Genomic DNA, 17,532 nt, shown 5'->3' with positions numbered 1-17,532 from the left:
TGCCCAGAAGAAAAGCCTCCGGTTTCTTAGGAAACGTCCACTTAAGGACTTTCTTAATTTCATTATAGATCATTTCCTACTCCACCCCCAATTTGAAACCCTTTCTTCTTCATCAAAACCTTCTGATCTTCTGTTGACATGTTCCTTGTCAATATTTTCATTTTCTGGTGAGTAACCTAAAAGCCTGCTAACATACCAAATTCATTTAGCTCAACCATAAGAATTTCCATTCCCTGTCGCAGATTTTCCAAAACTAACATGACATCTGAAGACATCTGAAGGCAGCCTTGTTTAGGGAAGTTTTTATTGTTTTATTGTGCTTTTAATTCTGTTGGGAGCCACAGAATATTATTAATATTATTACATGAAGTCATCATTATAAGTTTCTTTTCTTATCTTTACTCCCATAATTCTCTCATCTTATCTAATGTCTCTAAGCAAGACTTCCAAGACCAGGATGAAAAGTAGCAAGGGAAATGGACACTCTTGCCTTGTCCCCTTCTGTGTCTCAAAGGGTTTTTATCAGGTCTCTATTAACATTTATCTAGACTATCTGGAAGTATAAATCGATTTTACCCATTTAATAAAGTTATCTCCAAAGTTCATATCTTGCAATAGTCTAAACAAAACAAAAATACCCATTTCAAAGGCTTTCTCTGCATCCAAAAATACCAAAACAGCTTGCCTCTCATTATGAAAATTCAGATATTCCAAAATATCAAACACATTTCTGGCATTATCTTTTAGGCAGAAATCCACATTGATTATGATGATTGAGAACCTGTAAAATCGTTCTTAATATTTTGGACAAAATTAATAACTTATAATCACTGTTCAATAAATAAATAAGTTGATAGTTTTTCACTAATGTCAAAGCTTGAGCTTCTTTAGTTAAATGTTTCTGTGAAGCCTTTGAGTACTAAGACGTCCTAATCACATCTTGGTCCATGATAGCCAATAAGAAAAGATTGCTCTGGAGCTCAGGTGTAATTTCATTCATACTTTTTATTATTATAGTCATACATCCTTAAAATACTTCAGTATCTATATTTCCCTACTTATGTGCATAAATAATGAATAAAGGAGTTTTAAAGAATAAAACAAATTCCTCATTTTCTTTAGGATAAGAAAAATCAGCTAGTGCAACCTAGGGCAAAGCCTAAGAATTACAAAGTCATTTGGAATATCCCATCAACTGAACAAGCATCAGCTTCTGGATTGCAGCTGCTAACTTTTTAAAGGCAACAGCACAATTTTGGTTAACAAAAAGAAGTCCTAGTAGGGTTGGGCAGTCTGAAATGTCCTACTGTGAAAATCAAGTGTTTCTTCTTAAGTAGTCCAAATGAAGTGTTTCTTATTTTAAGAGCTAGAAGACGATCTCCTTTTCAACTGAATCCAGATGCCTTTATTTGGACGAAGAATCAGTTCTCCTACAGGGCCGAGTTGATCGCGTTGCTGCATACTTTTAACACAAAAGCGCCGTAGAATGGTGGCTAAAATAGCCTTTTCTTCCATCTGTGCAAAGCGCTGACCTGCAGAGGGGTTGGAAAGCAATGACAAGATACAATTAACCAGAGCAATACATTGGTACCTCAGGTTACAGCCACTTCAGGTTACAGACTCCGCTAACCCAGAAATAGTACCTCAGGTTAAGAACTTTGCTTCAGGATGAGAAGAGAAATTGCACAGCAGCAGCACAGTGGCAGCAGGAGGCCCCATTAGCTAAAGTGGTGTCTCAGAAGAGTTTCAGGTTAAGAACGGACCTCCAGAACGAATTAAGTTCTTAACCCGAGGTACCACTGTAATACTGTACATATTTATTATTATTCAGTATGAGCCATGTGACACTGAGGTCAGATTCTCAGGTTCATAAAAAAATAATTGAACACTTTTCTATACTTATACAGATGGTGAGGGATTTACAGCCACTGGCGGGAACGAGTGAAAAACTGGAAGGGATGGATTAATAGTGTAGAAATAACTTTTAGATCCAGGTACAACTGCGCTATACATTGGAAAGTGAAGACAAGATAGAGTTAACTAGAGCAATAATATGTATTTTATTATGATGTTTTAGCACATTTTTAATATTCTATTGGAAGCCGCCCAGTGTGGGCCAGGTATAAATAAAATTATTATTATTATTATTATTATTATTATTATTATTATTATTATTATTGCCACATGACACTGAGGTCAGGCTGTCAAATTCATTTAAGAATTATTAAACACTATTCTATTATTATTCAGATGTCTACTCAAAATTACCAAGAAGGTAGTATGGGGGGAGGGGCGATGTATATAAAACCACTGGAAGGAGTGTGTGAAATGCTTGAAGAGGTTTAGCATCATAAAATAATAGAATTGTAGAGTTGGAAGGGACCCTGACGGTCATCGAGTCCAACCCCCGGCAATGCAGGGATGTCAACTAAAGCATCCATGACAGAAGGCCATCCAATCTCTGCTAAAAAACAAAACTCCAAGGAAGAAGATTCCACTCCCTCTTGTGAGGAGTCTATTCCACTGCCAAACAGCTCTTACTGGTCTTCCTTATGGATAGACATAATCTCCATTCATATAACTTAAACTCAGGTGCATTCACTTCTGTCACTTACTGTTCTCAAGAGTGGTTTGACAATCTGTCGTTCTGCCTAGGGAACTTGGAACTATAGCTCTCTGATGGAAATAGAGGTTTCATAACAACTCTTAGACCCCTTAACAAAGTAAAGCTCCCAGGATTCTTCGGGAGAACCCATCACCATTTAAGATGGTGTAATATTGCTTTAGGTGTGCAGTGTTGCTGGGGCTTTAGTAGATTGCATAATCTTCCAGCTTTGCTGTTGGATAATCATCCCCTTTAGACAACTTCTGCTACTGACTCGTTGTTGTTGTTTAGTCATTTAGTCATGTCCGACTCTTTGTGACCCCAAGGACCAGAGCATGCCAGGCACTCCTGTCTTCCACTGCCTCCCGCAGTTTGGTCAAATTCATGCCCCCTTTTCCTTTCTAGAGCAATGGAGAAGGTGGAAGGCCTCACTGGGCAATAGCAGGACCACAGCTGGTCAAAGGGCACCGATTTGCCATCCTCTAGCACTGTCTGCCTGAGGCAATTACCTCAGCTTGCCTAAAACTAGGGCCAGTCCTGACAACAACAATACATTTGTAGGCCTTGCTCTAAGTACAGTGGTATATCAGGTTAAGAACTTAATTCATTCTGGAGGTCCGTTCTTAACCTGAAACTGTTCTTAACCCGAGGTACCACTTCCGGGTTAGCGGAATCTGTAACCTGAAGCATCTGTAACCTGAAGCATCTGTAACCTGAGGTACCACTGTACTATGACAAAAATCTCCCTTTGAAAGATCAGTAATGGAAGCATACTGTGGTCTGGGGTTCTGAAGAGATAGAGATTTTCTTTATCCTCATACATACCAATACAATTCCTGGGCCCAGCAGAGAAAGGTACATATGCATATGGGTGCCTCCCAGCTGTGTTCTCAGGGAAAAATCGCTCAGGTCTGAATTCCTCAGGGTCTGGGAAGACATCAGGGTCTCTATGCAGTGCATAGGGCACAATTATGACATCGACCCCTTTTGGTACCTTGAACCCTCCTGCCAAAGGAGAAGAGATATTTGTTAGTCTCTTCTTCCAGAACCACCCCCAATAGTACTAAGCTTATAGTCACAGTGCATCAAAGCATTAACCAACCTGAATTACTTACTTATATAACATTCCTCACTCAGTGTACGGGCAAAAAATGGAACAGAAGGAAAGAGGCGAAGAGCTTCTTTAATAACACAATCCAGATACCGTAGTTGCTTCAAATCGTCCATGGTAACATAACGATCGGAGTCCCCTGAGAATAAACGTGTGTTATTCAGACACCTATTTTAAATCAGGGTGGAGCAGGAGGCAGTGTGGGGTCTAACCCACTAAACCGCCATAAATCATTTCTGTGCTTATGCTTAGAACCAGCTCATCAGGGCTTCCTTTTCGCTGGCATAAGGTCTGACCACACTAGAGCTGCAAAGACCACAGCACAAAAAAGCATGAGGTCTGGCTCCTGACTCCAGAATAGCATTTTTGTCAGCAGAAGGCATTGCTAGGAAAGCCAGTGTGATGTAGTGGTTAAGAGCGGTAGCCTCGTAATCTGGGGAACCGGGTTCACGTCTCCGCTCCTCCACATGCAGCTGCTGGGTGACCTTGGGCCAGTCACACTTCTTTGAAGTCTCTCAGCCCCACTCACCTCACAGAGTGTTTGTTGTGGGGGAGGAAGGGGAAGGAGATTGTTAGCTGCTTTGAGACTCCTGAAGGGGAGTGAAAGGTGGGATATCAAATCCAAACTCTTCTTCTTCCCATCTGAGAGGTGGCAGAACCAAGTTTCAGCTGAAAAAAAGCCTTGGTGCAAACTCTTCTTCTTCTTCTTCTGCTACCCTCTGAGGCCACTAGGGGACAGCACTTCCAAGCATTCGTAATTCACCTTAGCCAGCAAAATAAAAACCATATTTTTGTTTTAAGCTGCAATTCTTTCCTAGGTGGTCCCTTTTAAGAGAGTTAAAGCAGTGCAGCATCATTGTCTAGTGAAGTGACAGGATGCAATGCATCAAAGATTGAACCTGCAGAATGTTATCTGGGAGCCTTTGATGTGCAGGCCAAGCCACTGCCGCCAATACCTAAAAGGTGTAATGTTTGGAGTTGGAGGGGAGATTGGCCTTCTGGCTGAGGTTAAAGGGAACTGGGAAGGGTTAAAGGTTCTAGGAAAGTCTGCAGGACCATAGTTTCCCGACCTGATTTAGAACAGGGATGGGGAACTGGATCCGACCAGGGGGCCAGACCCTTAATCTTCTCACCATGGGTCAATTTGGGTGGGGCTGCTCACCTTTCAGAAATCACAAGGACTTGCTGTAACCTGCAATCAACTGCAATGGCAGTTGCAGGAATCCCCTTTGAGGTCTACTTGCAAATGTGCTTTGGATCCAAATCACCTTTGCAACCAGACTTTCTTCCTCAGCAGACGTTGTTCAGCTGATGGCCACCGATGGAGAAACCCCTTGCATGCTTTGGAATGCCTTAGGACAGTTAATCCCAGTGGTCGTTCACCCTTTAAGATGCCAATTGTCCTCTTGTAACCACATCCACCTCTGCTCCAGTCTCAAAGTCACAAAGGACATCAGGTGTGGGGCAGGTGGGTGTAGTTTGGTGAAAACAGCCTCATGGGCCAAACTGGGATCTGTACTTGTGGCCCAGAGGTTCCCCATCTCTGTGTTAGAGGAATTTTGCGACATTTATGAGCATTTACTTAGATAAACACCTGTTTACCACATTTGCCCAGGCTCACACCCGGAGGAAAGGAAAACTCACCAAAAATTTCATCCAGTTCACGGTGAACTTTTCTTTGGACTTCTGGATCACACCCAAGCAAGTAAATGCACCAATTCATGGCAGCAGCGGTAGTATCATGACCCTTGGAAGAAAGAATTAAATGTCTAAAGTTTTATCACACACAAAAAAGATATCTCAGCTGCTGGCCCTTTCCAGGACCTGAACAAAATATTTCAAATCCTCTAGCACCCACAACCTTTGGTTTTGCACAAATCTAAACTTCTAAGGCACCAGCCACATACACAAGAATGAATATTTCAAAAATTTAAGTGTATAGGCAACAGCAGATGCCAGGGATTCTTCCAGCTCTGGTCACTACCCATGTGTCAAAGGCAGACTGACACTCCTAAGTCATTCCCATATCTGAAAAGGTCTTCTCAGAATGGTTGATATTCCTATCTAGCTATGTTTTATTGTGTTTTTAATATTTTGTTGGGAGCCGCCTAGAATGGCTGGGGCAACCCAGTCAGATTGGCTAATACAACAACAACAACACATACACTGCAACTTCTAGGGTGTCACCTAATTTTATTTATATCCTGTCCTTCCACTTAAAAAATTAGTCCTCAACATAGCTAGCACTCAAAAAAACAATCAGAACACATAAAATAATTACAAGCCAGAAAACAAAACAAAGCCCAGAAGCAGCATAGCAGAGCCTCCTCTGTCATGGCCCCAAAACTCTCTCTCTGCAGAGGTGCATCAGATGTTTCCATGTGAGGTAGCCACTGAAGATGCACCTCTTGCCTTGGACATTCAACTGATGAGCTATTATCTTTAGGACCCCCCCCCTACATTCCAACTGGAAGGGACGCGGGTGGTGCTGTGGGTTAAACCACAGAGCCTAGGACTTGCCGATCAGAAGGTCGGTGGTTCGAATCCCCGTGACGGGGTAAGCTCCCATTGCTCAGTCCCTGCTCCTGCCAACCTAGCAGTTCGAAAGCACGTCAAAGTGCAAGTAGATAAATAGGTACCGCTGCGGCAGAAAGGTAAACAGCGTTTTTGTGTGCTGCTCTGGTTCACCAGAAGCGGCTTAGTCATGCTGGCCACATGACCCGGAAGCATGGCTCCCTCGGCCAATAAAGTGAGATGAGCGCCGCAACCCGAGAGTCAGTCACGACTGGACCTAATGGTCAGGGGTCCCTTTACCTTTACCTTTACATTCCAACTGGTATACATATAAACTGGTTTGTTTATATGTATCTATTGTGTTGCATGGGATGGGGTTGGCTTATTTGCTGTAATGTGTTGTATTGTCCCTTTTTAGATATAAACTGCCCTGGGACTTTACAGTGAAGGGTGGGTGTAGGAGGAGATGAAGAAGTCAACCAGCCATACCCAAATCAACAGGAAGTCCTCTGTACAAAATTGTCTTCCCCAGGTTGGTGAAAGATGAATAGTCGAAGAGGCATGAACAAATACTCCTAGTGGATAGAGTTCCACAAGTGGGAGAGGGAGCTAAAAAAATTGCTCTTGCAAGCCCCAACTACACTGGCAGCCACAAAAATACTGCAAGAGGGTGCAAAACAGGACTGGTGAGGGGCATTGTTTGGAGAGTGTCATGAACCCCTGACAGAGGGGTCTGCATGGACAAGGTTTGGCCCACAGGCTTGAAGGTCCTCATTTCTGTTTGAAATGACCACCTGTGGTCAGAATTATTATCCCCATACTGTAGTTACTGGCCTAAATGAGACTGAGTTGCCAGCATCCAGCTAGGAAAGAGATTCAAACCGGAGATTTCCTGAGTTCTGGAAGTCACTTACAATGCAAGCCTCATACAAGGTTCATTGAGCTCTATGGGGTTTACTCTTGGGTAAATGAGTAGAGTTCTGCAACCTAAACCAGCACTGGGCATTCTATACCTCAAACATGAATGTATCCACTTCCTCTCGAATGTCCAGGTAGCTCAACTTCTTCCCATCGTCATCGGTGGCATTCAGAAGCATATCGAGAAAAGCTCTCCTGACTTTGCGCTTGCTTTGATCACCGTTGCTGACAGCATTGCTTTTATGCCGCTCCTGGTTTTTTAATTCACGAGCTTTTTCTGCAATAACCTTAGATAGCAAAACAAAAAAGGTGTTTATTTTTCAGGTTGCATAATCCAATGTGTGCACTCCCTGCAATGCCAAATAATGCGACGGTTGTCCCCTGAAATAAGTGATGCGCTGGGTCAGTGCACTGTTAAACTGTGATAGATGGATTAATGAATGAAGGGAATCAAACAAACTACAGGCAATAGTAAGGAAAAACATAGCAGCTTACATTATCAGTAAAGGTGTGAAGTATCTTTAGGCTACTGTAATGTTCTCTCCCTTCTTGGAACATGAGGTACAGAAGGTTAGGCCAGAGCCAGGGGGACTTCTGTCTGCGGTGAATCAGATCGCTCATCCTAGGGTAACAAGCAACAATGCTGGATATATTTCTAGGAAAGTACCATAAAGTGCATGAAAGAGCCCAATTTTTTTGCTAGTAGGCTGAGCAAATCAGAGTGACATGTAGAGATGCAGAGAAAAGTAATTCACATGTAAAACAGAGTCCAGTTTGGGACATACAGCCACAGCAGTGCCCTGCTTCTCCACTGCAAAGATGCAGTGTGAATGCAGCTTCTATATGAGCATTCAACCCACATAGAGGTCCTGAATTGTGCAATTCAGCTCCAATAAGTGGCAGGGAGGAAGGTCACACAAAGCAGGCCTTTGGAAATTTATCATGCAGACAGTCAAGTTCAAGCTAAAGGCTATCTGCATTGCGGAAGGGAAACATCTCCATCTAGCCCCCTGTAAAAGTATTTGTGGATCAAGGCTCTGCTGCAGAGATGGGGAACCTGTGGCTTTCCTGATGCTGTTCGACTCCAGCTACCAGCATCTCTGATTTTTGACAGGCCACTGGTTCACCATCCCTGCTTCTAGAAAGGAGATCACATTGACACCTACCTGTAGACAGCTCGGACATACTCAGAATCCTTATTGTGTTGTGCTCCTATGTTCTTGCCCATGGCTGTTTCTAGGAACAGTAGAGAAAGAACTCAATCAAAGAATCATGTTCCTACAAACCAAGAACAGGACATAAAAGGAAGACCTTACTTCAAGTCACACCACTGAGCTCAATGCTGTCTACACTGACTTCCAATGACTTTCCAGGTTTCAGAGAGAAGTATTTCCTAGACTCATCTGGGGATGCCAAGATATGAACCCAGTGTGCCCGGCATGCAAAGGACTGAGCCATATGGTCAAATTGTAGTAATACTGCACTAATACTACACCTGTGGTCATTGTCTCCTGGGATTCCCTTTTGGTCCCATAGTATGTGTTCTTGTGTCCCAGTCCTGACCTGCATTCAGACTGACTACAAATCAACAGTGATTCAATTTAATTACAATTTGACAATGAATTATTTCCCTTCTCTATCAGTGTGGATCAGAGCTTTCCAACCTTTTTAAGCCCATGGCTCCCTTGGCCAACTACATTCCTTCTGTGGCACCCCTGTGGGGTTCAGGAGCCCAGTTATGTGACCCCTTGCTTGCAGAGCTGACAGCCTCTCACGCTTTTTCAAACCCCCAGCCTTCTCTCTCCTCTCCTGCAGCTGCCGCCCCTGGCCTCTGAGCTGCCCCCCACCCCACTCCAAAGAGAGGTGCCTTCTCACACTGCCCCACAGGGGCCTGGGAAGCATCCCTGGGCAGCCCCAGAGGCACCATTTGCCTGGGGAACTTGTAGCCAGGGCTGCTGTAACCAACAGCCACACAAGCCTTTGGGAGACAGAGACGTGAGAGGGCATCAGAGGCGAAGAAAAGATGGACGGAGGCCAGTGTTGCCTGAAGTACCCCTGACCATCATTCAAGGCACCCCGGGGTGCCATGGCACACAGGTTCAAAACCACTGATGTTCTCCACCATGGATCACTGAATCCGCATTTAAATGAATAACAAGCTATTAACACTGGAAAACAACACTTCTGCTCAATTCTTCCAGAAAATGAGCAGGGATGTTTAAACCTCATTTATTGCAACACTTTGACAGCAACCACAGCACTTACCACAGATTACATCAAGGGCACACAATGTGATGTAGAAAAAGCAATCAAATGGCTCCTTGTCCACATGCTTTTCAAGTTTCTGAACAAGGATATTGGCTTGTTCATTCATCACTTCAAGGAAATCTTCTAAAATGGTGAAATGGAAGGTGGGTGTTAACATTTTCCTTCGGGACCGCCATTTGCCCCCAGTGCTGCAAAACAGAAACTTAAATGTTATTTTTCTCTACACAAACAAGTCTCAAAATGCATTGATGCCTTCAAGCAGGACCCAGAACAAAACATTGCAGCACGCAGTGCTCCAGTTCACTCTATTCCTCCTTGCCCCCAGCTGGCCATTCCCCCCCACTAAAAAACCATTTTGTTAAAATGAGTTAGTACAGGTACGAAACAGGAGGAAAATGGAGCAGGACTGCAGCCGAAGCCCCATCTCCAAAGTCCATTTTCAGCACAGCGTCTGAAAGGGGCCTTCCATCTGCAATGAATACCTCTGTGCACGAGGAGGGGCCCTTTTGACATATTCAATAGGGCATGAGGAACTAGAATGTTGGGGGTGTGACCTATGACCCCAGTCCCATTTCTTCCTTCACACATTCCTTATATATGTGTTGAGGACGACTAACAGCTCAACCAGTATTGGACACACCAGCTACACTGTGTTCCAAGGGTTGCAACAAAGGGGTACACTGTGCACCCATGTTCCAGGGGTGCATTTTCCTTACCTCGTTAGAAGCCCTGTGCCCAGCCAAGGATGCAGAAACTTGTAAGGATCGGATTTTGTAATATGCTTAGAGCTACTCAATACAACCTGCCAACAGAAGAGATTAAAAAAGTAAATTCTTGACTTTGCCCTCCAATGCTGCCTTCACTATCTAAAATATATTCTAGTTGAGTTCAAAGTGACAGCTGTTGATTTAGCAGTCTTAGCAGCTCCTTTGCTTTCTCTTTAGATTCCAGATCTTGATTATGCCCTGAGGGTATGGTAGGTCCTGACATCAGATTGGTAATGACGTATTTAAGATCCTTCTTAACTTCACACTTTAAACCTGTCGCTAGACAGATAAAATCCTTCTAGGATGGGCTGTTGTCTTACACCACCCATAAAACACTCTTAGCCGCTTCTAGAATTCTAAATTTTCCTCTCAGGAAATCAAAACCAGGCTGCCCTGCCTAGTTTAATCCCACTCTAATAGTCCAGCCGTATCTGCCCACAGACAATCCTTTTGTCCAGCATAAGTGGTAGAAACCTTACACCCAGTCATTCCTTGAATCTGGCAGGTGGAATTCTTTTTAATCCCTTTAGCAGCTGCCATTGTCAAAATCCTGCCAAGGAAAAAAGCCTCCACCTGCTTTAAAAAAATACATCCAAACAGATATATTGGAAAATGCATATCACTATAATAGAATTTACTTAAAACAACAACAACTGAACAAAGATAACAGCACTCTGCTGATGTTTTCAGACTAGTGGATCATTAACAGAATATCAACATTAAAAACAATCCTCGCGCTGACAGTGCAAAATGAAGTTCAAGGCTTTGTACAGCTCAAGCTTTACATAAGCAATTTATCTCACTCCTGTTCTTGGGTTGCAGAAGTACTTCCAATTTAGCAGGATCCAAGATTGGATCCAGCTTCACTGATTATATTTATTAAGAATTAAGTCCTAGCAGCTTCCGCAGGACTTACTCCCAGGTAAGAATGCAGAGGACTGGTGCCTTTAATATGCAATTGCATCTGAGTCTTTTCAGAAGTTCCAAAGGGTCTATTGAAGCTTTCTCCCAGGTAAGTGTGCATAGGATAGCAGACGAACCTAAACAGATACCCACTACTGAGCAAGCTCCATTAGAAACAATGGAACTTATTTCTGAGTAAAAGAGGAAGAGGTATATAAAGCACCTGGTAGAATGGGAACGCTATGGCTGTTGGGTTACGTTTATCTTCTTGGGTACATGCTAAGAAAACCCGCCTTGGAAGACAAACAGAGTTTTTAGGTTATCTTCTCCAATTAAAGACAGCTGACTGAGTTCTCATTCAGACTGCTTTATGGAGGGGGTGGTTTATTTAAAAGGTGCAGCAGGATTTCTTTTTTTTACAGGAGGTATTCAAGGGTAAGAGGGACACGGGTGGTGCTGTGGGTTAAACCACAGAGCCTAGGTCTTGCTGATCAGAAGGTTGGCAGTTTGAATCCCCGTGATTCCCATTGCTCGGTCCCTGCTCCTGCCAACCTAGCAGTTCGAAAGCACTTCAAAGTGCAAGTAGATAAATAGGTACCGCTCTGGCGGGAAGGTAAATGGCATTTTCATGAGCTGCTCTGGTTCGCCAGAAGCAGCTTAGTCATACTGGCCACATGACCCGGAAGCAGTATGCCGGCTCCCTTGGCCAATAAAGCGAGATGAGCGCTGCAACCCCAGAGTCAGCCACGACTGGACCTAATGGTCAAGGGTCCCTTTACCTTTATTCAAGGGTAACCAGCACTGCCACCTCTTTGTCATTGCTGTTAAAAAGTATGGCACTTATTGTAACAACTTCATGGTGAGTACCGGCACCTATTTTATTCTAGAATAAAAGCACCATGCAGCAGGATCACATACTGTGATCCACATCCTGTCCCAATGATGGAATTAGGCCTGGGAGGGCTAGCTCCCATCCATACCAAACAATTTTTTCTAAGCCTGATTGCAGTGTGGAAGGCAATTTTCAGAGAGGTACAGCAGCTGTGGCGGAAAGAGTTAATGCTCCCCATGCATCCTTCCCCTACCCTTTTTTTTGGGGGGGGTGAAATTACACACATACACCCTAGGAAAACAAACCTGGGGGGGGGGAGGGAATTGGGGACTAAGGGAAACTTGTTTTCCTAAGTCCAATTGCCCCATGGGGAGAAGAGAGAAAATGGGAAGGGGGTGTGTGTCAGAGAGAGAGAGAGAGAGAGAGAGAGAGAGAGAGAGAGAGAGAGAATGCAAATTAACAAGAGAGTAGAAGGATGGAGTGAGAAGCGTATGCGAGAATAGACCAAGGTACATGCTTGTGCAATGCGTGTGAATGGATGGTAAAGGAGAGAATGAGGTGGCTCTGCTCCCACTTTGGCCCTATTCACCATCTGCTTCAGCTCCACCCACCACAGGCATGCATGCACCCCTTGGCAGATTATTCCCAAGGGAATGTGCCCTTTGGTGGGTAGGAGTTCTCCAGACCTGTAGTAAAGAGTAAGATTGAGAGACTCACCTCTACGGTTTCTGGATGATATAAGATAATAAAGGGCAGTGGTCCTACCCAGAGCTGTAGTAGTGGGGTATTCCATAACAACGCAGTGTAATCCATCAACTGTCTAAAGAAAGCTGGGTTGGGAGGAAGGAAATGCATCAGGTATGAAAATAATAAATTCAATATCCCACCTCTATGCTACTTGTTCTCATGAGAATAGCACCTACTCTAAGCAAAGATCAACAGCCACATAGCAGGAGGCCCCTCTTCCTAAATTCAGATTGCAAAAGACAAGGGACTCCTTCCAACCTCCCATCAAGTTTAAATTCATGTAGCACGCTCAATCAGTTCTGGTAAACATCAGAAAGTATAAGAGCACATTTACATTTGCTTACAACTCATCTTAACCATATAAATAACCCCTCTTCATGGGTGATTCCATATAAAGAGGCTCCCCATTGTTAGTGGGTAGTGGGCCCCACTCTGGCACAGCATATAAAATAACCCATATTTGATCATTGTGACCATGTAATTGAAGAAAGGGACCCAGAAGCAACAGCAAAGCAGGTGGCTCAAGAAGTAATAGATCTGAACAGAACAGACACCCTTAGTCCTTTAAAATGACGTGAGTGCAATAGATGAGGCAGGAGATGTTGTAGCCCAGGAAAGAGGTCCTGTCATATATTCTTCTAATGAAAGTCTATATAACTGGCCGGCTAATCCAGACATGATAGGAGAAGATACATCTGCACCTCTGCAAATACAGTCCCCATCTTATAATGGAGTATTAACCATGCTTGTAAACGATTTTGCTAAAGCTGATTCAGTTGAAACAGAGACTAAAACCCCTTCATTGTGTGGTGTTTTACATTATCAATGTTTTTTGTTTATGCAAACAGCAGATAATTTATTTCACAGAATGTGGGTGTTGCAAAACTAGGTTTCAGGCCCAAGAGCAACAGCTGGCACTCTGGTTGGGTAAGTGGAGAGGGGGATTTTGATTGGCACTTCACAGTCAGGCTAGCCCTTATTAAAGAAACTGGAGAAAGCGAAAATGATGGATTGGCGGACAATCAAGACTGGGCTCAGTGAGTTCTCTTCAGATTCAGCAACCAAACAATTAAATGACATTTTCCAAGGCTGGAAAAAGAATTCATACATTGTGGCAAATGTGACAAAAGAATGCCACATTTTTTATACAAAGAAGAACAGCAGCAGCTCACATTACTAAGTTTGGTAGTTGTCAAAAAAAATATGTCTACTATGGTAGGCAGAATATTCAGCATTGCAGAATTGCTCAGGAGGCAAAGAATGTATAAAAGAACACCTTTTTTGAGAGTTGGATAATAATACTTCTAAAAACTTCTAACCATACCAATTTACTTGATTCCCAAGATAGATACTTAAAGTATCTGATTTCCTGCTCTTAATGTAACATGCTCTTAACACACTTTGTTTGGAAACACTTTGATTCACCTAGGAGATTTCATGTAACTATTTTGGAAACTGCAGTGCTTACTTTTAAGTAAAACAGCATTCAGTTGAACTTGCTCCTAAGCCCTTTGCAGGTTCTATGTTTGAAGAAGGAATCTCAACATGAATAGGGGGCTTGAAGCTCCCTTTCCCAATGCCCCTTTCTATGCACCAGCCTTGTCCACAACATCCCTGACCTCCTCAAAAAAAAAAAAAAAAGCTTCAGGCATGCAGGTTCCTAACCATAGGGAATATTTTTAATGCATTCAACTCACTGTACTGAGAACAAAAAAAATTCCTTCCAGTAGCACCTTAAAGACCAACTAAGTTAGTTCTTGGTATGAGCTTTCATGTGCATGCACACTTCTTCAGATACCAGTGCTACTGGAAGGAATTTTTTTTTTTTTTGACTATGGCAGACCAACACGGCTACCTATCTGTAACTGTACTGAGAACGTCCTTTAAGACATATCCACTCAATTTAGGAAAACCAAGGTGCAAGAATGTTGAGGTGCAGTAAATGAGACCAAAATATAAGAGGGGAAGTCAAACACAGCAGCCCCATTTTCATTGGGGCCAGTACACTGGCGGATGTTGATGATACTTTCTCTCTCTCCTGGCATCTGTCTGTCTTGGGAGACAATGGAACTGTGCGCCTTTGGGGGTAAAGTCAAACCGTTGGAGAATTACAGCACCTGCTGTGGTTGTAGAGACCAGTACAGGAGGGACATGTTTTATTGCAGGCAAGATAGATGAAGGCATCTGGTTTTGCTGCTACAGGTGCACCGTGGCATTTCTCCTCTCTGCGCTCCTCCCAGCAACCATTCCTCCTCTGGTCACTGACTGTCGGTCTCCAGACATTGAAATCATCTACAAGAGATTCCCACACAATGGGGTTGATGCTGCCAGTCTTCATGTCACGTTTGTAGACATCTTTGTAACACAGAGTTGGTCTGCCAATGGGCTGGGTGCCTGTAGAGCACATTCTTGGGGTTCCTGCCATCTTCCATTCTGTGGACATGACCAAGTCAACAGAGACAGGAGTGCAAACATGCTGGGAACGTCGGCTTGGGAAAGCACATCTTTGTTTGTCCTGCCATGTGACTCCCAAAATATTCCTGATGCAGCGCATGTGGAAGGCATTGAGGCATCACTCCTGGCAGCTGTAAGCTGCCTACGACTCCCTTCCACAAAGCAGTGTGCTCAACATGCAAGCCTGGTAGACCTTCATATTGGTCTTAGACATTAGCATCACATTCTCCTGGAACCTTTGGGAGAGGTGTGCCGTTGCCATAGCTGCCTTGCCAATATCCTTGTCCAGCTCAGTGTCAATGGAGAGGTTGCTTGTTATGGTGGAACCCAGGCAAACAAAATCACCTACCACTTCAAGCATGCGGTCTGGAGTGCTGGTGATGTTCTGATCCAGGATGGTGAGGCCAAACTCCATGCACTTTCTTCTCCTGTTGGAATTCTCTGTTCAAGAACAATGCCTGAGAGGCCTCTAAGAAAGCTGCGTTCCAATACACAGTTAGGAGACAGTCAGTGCACTAGGTTAGTTCTCACTAGGGCTGGTGGGGCAGAAGGCGGGGAGCCCAACTGTAGTTGGTAAAGGTAAAGGTAAAGAGACCCCTGACCATTAGGTCCGTCCAGTTGTGACCAACTCTGGGGTTGCGGTGTTCATCTTGCTTTATTGGCCAAGGGCGCGGCGTACAGCTTCTGGGTCATGTGGCCAGCATGACTAAGCCGCTTCTGGCAAACCAGAGCAGCGCACAGAAACACCGTTTACCTTCCTGCCAGAGCAGTACCTATTTATCTACTTGCACTTTGACGTGCTTGCGAACTGCTAGGTTGGCAGGAGCAGGGACTGAACAACAGGAGCTCACCCCGTCGCGGGGATTCGAACCGCTGATCTTCTGATCGGCAAGTCCTAGGCTCTGTGGTTTAACCCACAACACCACCCGCGTCCCTAACTGTATTTGGAGTCAGAGCCAATGACAGGCAGAGGAAACTCCCTCTACTTTTCCCCTTATCCTCATCCTCCCTACCTAGTTTTGGAAGAGCAGCCCGGAGACTTATGAGGATACCCCCAATAAATTATTAGAGGGTAAAGGTTGCCATTCGAATGATGTGTGCACGCCTTATCTTTTGATCAATTATGTGAGTCCGGGCTTACCTGGGCCCTCCCAATATTTTATTCAAGGTGGCCCCCCTGTTCACAAGTGCAATGCAGAATACAAGAGAAAAGTTTAAAGAATATTAAAGTAAAAACCAGCCTTTTCCGGTAAAGCATAAACTCACACATTCGCAGTAAAAAGATGGATGGCTGCATCTCAGCCACACCTCAAACAAGAACAAGACTGTGGGGCATCTCACCATAATGAAATTAAGAGATAGAAGGACAGATACAGTGCCTACTTTCCTGTGCCTATCCTAGGAAGCGCCGCTCCCTTGTGTATTGTTCGCCGCTTTTAGTATACAAGTCACGATCGACAGACGCTTATTTCCAAACCTTGAGAAACGAGGCTACTTTCGTTTCCCCCCTCGGAAAACTCTTGCCAAGCTTTGCAGCCGCTTCCCGCCTCCCCGCCGGCCTTTTACCTTCCCCGCCGCGTTCAAAGAGCAGCGCGTTGCCCAGCACCGGGTACCAGGGACTGATCCCCGGGATGGGCTTCAGCTCCTTGTATTTCCAGTACTGGTCGAGCACCAAGCGGGCGAGCAAGACAGCCAGCAGCGTGGCGAGCGCGGCGAGCAGAGCGAGAGCCCAGGAGAAGAGCCGCGCGCCCTCCGGAGCCATCGCCCAAAAGCCCATCGTCGCCCAGCGCGGACAGCGTCGCTCTGCTCCGGGAAGCGGAACGTTTTGCTGAGAAAAGAAGCCCCGGGGCGAGAGGAGGAGGCGGAGCCGGCGAGGGGCAGGACTGCGAGAGGGAAGAAGGAGGTCACGGGAGGGAGAAGCAGAGCGGGGTGACCTCCGCCTCTAGTCAAAGAGTGCAGGCGGGGGCGGGGAGGAAGAGAGTCACGGGGGTGGAGAAGGGTGGCAGCCTTGGTGCTCAGTAGCCAAGCGAAAACGCGAGCAAGAGGCGACCTGGGGGAGCTCTGAAGTCACGCCAGGCCTGAGGAAATGGATCGAGAGAGAAGTTTTCCTTCCTCTTTCATATAACACTAGAACTCGTGGACACCCAACGAAGCTGCATGTTGGGAGGATTTAGGACCAGCGAAGGAAAACATTTCCCCACCCATGCAGAATTGGCTCCCGCAGCAACCATGGCTGACCACCAACCTGGATGGCAGACACGACTAAACAACTAGACAATAATAAAAAACCACCACAAAAAGGAAATTAGGCAGCCTCTCATTAATTATTTCTGGCATTCTCTGACTTCCTAAGTGAAGGGGTTGCTAACCTTGCTTTTGCCAATGGGCACATTCACACTTGGCCCCAGCCTTC

General features: G+C 44.7%; 1 protein-coding gene across 1 annotated transcript; it reads right to left on the bottom strand.

The window, feature by feature from the left end:
• Positions 1-980: 980 nt before the first annotated feature.
• On the bottom strand, positions 981-16,964 carry LOC309378418 (cytochrome P450 4V2-like). Its single transcript, XM_081926536.1, has 11 exons — positions 16,686-16,964; positions 12,636-12,748; positions 10,133-10,218; positions 9,414-9,604; positions 8,315-8,384; positions 7,644-7,770; positions 7,244-7,435; positions 5,361-5,463; positions 3,721-3,855; positions 3,431-3,610; positions 981-1,532 (listed from the first exon to the last, which is right to left on the bottom strand). Exons 1-11 carry the CDS (start codon positions 16,894-16,896, stop codon positions 1,360-1,362), a joined length of 1,581 nt encoding a protein of 526 aa, XP_081782662.1. The 5' UTR covers positions 16,897-16,964; the 3' UTR covers positions 981-1,359.
• Positions 16,965-17,532: the final 568 nt, after the last annotated feature.

This window comes from Podarcis melisellensis (assembly GCF_964234715.1).
Source record: "Podarcis melisellensis genome assembly, chromosome: 9".
Classification (NCBI taxonomy): domain Eukaryota; kingdom Metazoa; phylum Chordata; class Lepidosauria; order Squamata; family Lacertidae; genus Podarcis; species Podarcis melisellensis.
This window is presented reverse-complemented; position numbering and strand designations above follow the sequence as displayed.

What these genes read in the sequence shown, in the direction of transcription:
- LOC309378418 (XM_081926536.1), bottom strand. Translation starts at nt 16,896, where the DNA reads ATGGGCTTTTGGGCGATGGCTCCGGAGGGCGCGCGGCTCTTCTCCTGG. An exon ending in GAGTGAGGAATGTTATATAA is followed by an intron (nt 3,611 to 3,720) that starts GTAAGTAATTCA and finishes CTCCTTTGGCAG; the next exon opens with GAGGGTTCAAGGTACCAAAA. An exon ending in TGGGCCCAGGAATTGTATTG is followed by an intron (nt 1,533 to 3,430) that starts GTATGTATGAGG and finishes ACCCCTCTGCAG; the next exon opens with GTCAGCGCTTTGCACAGATG.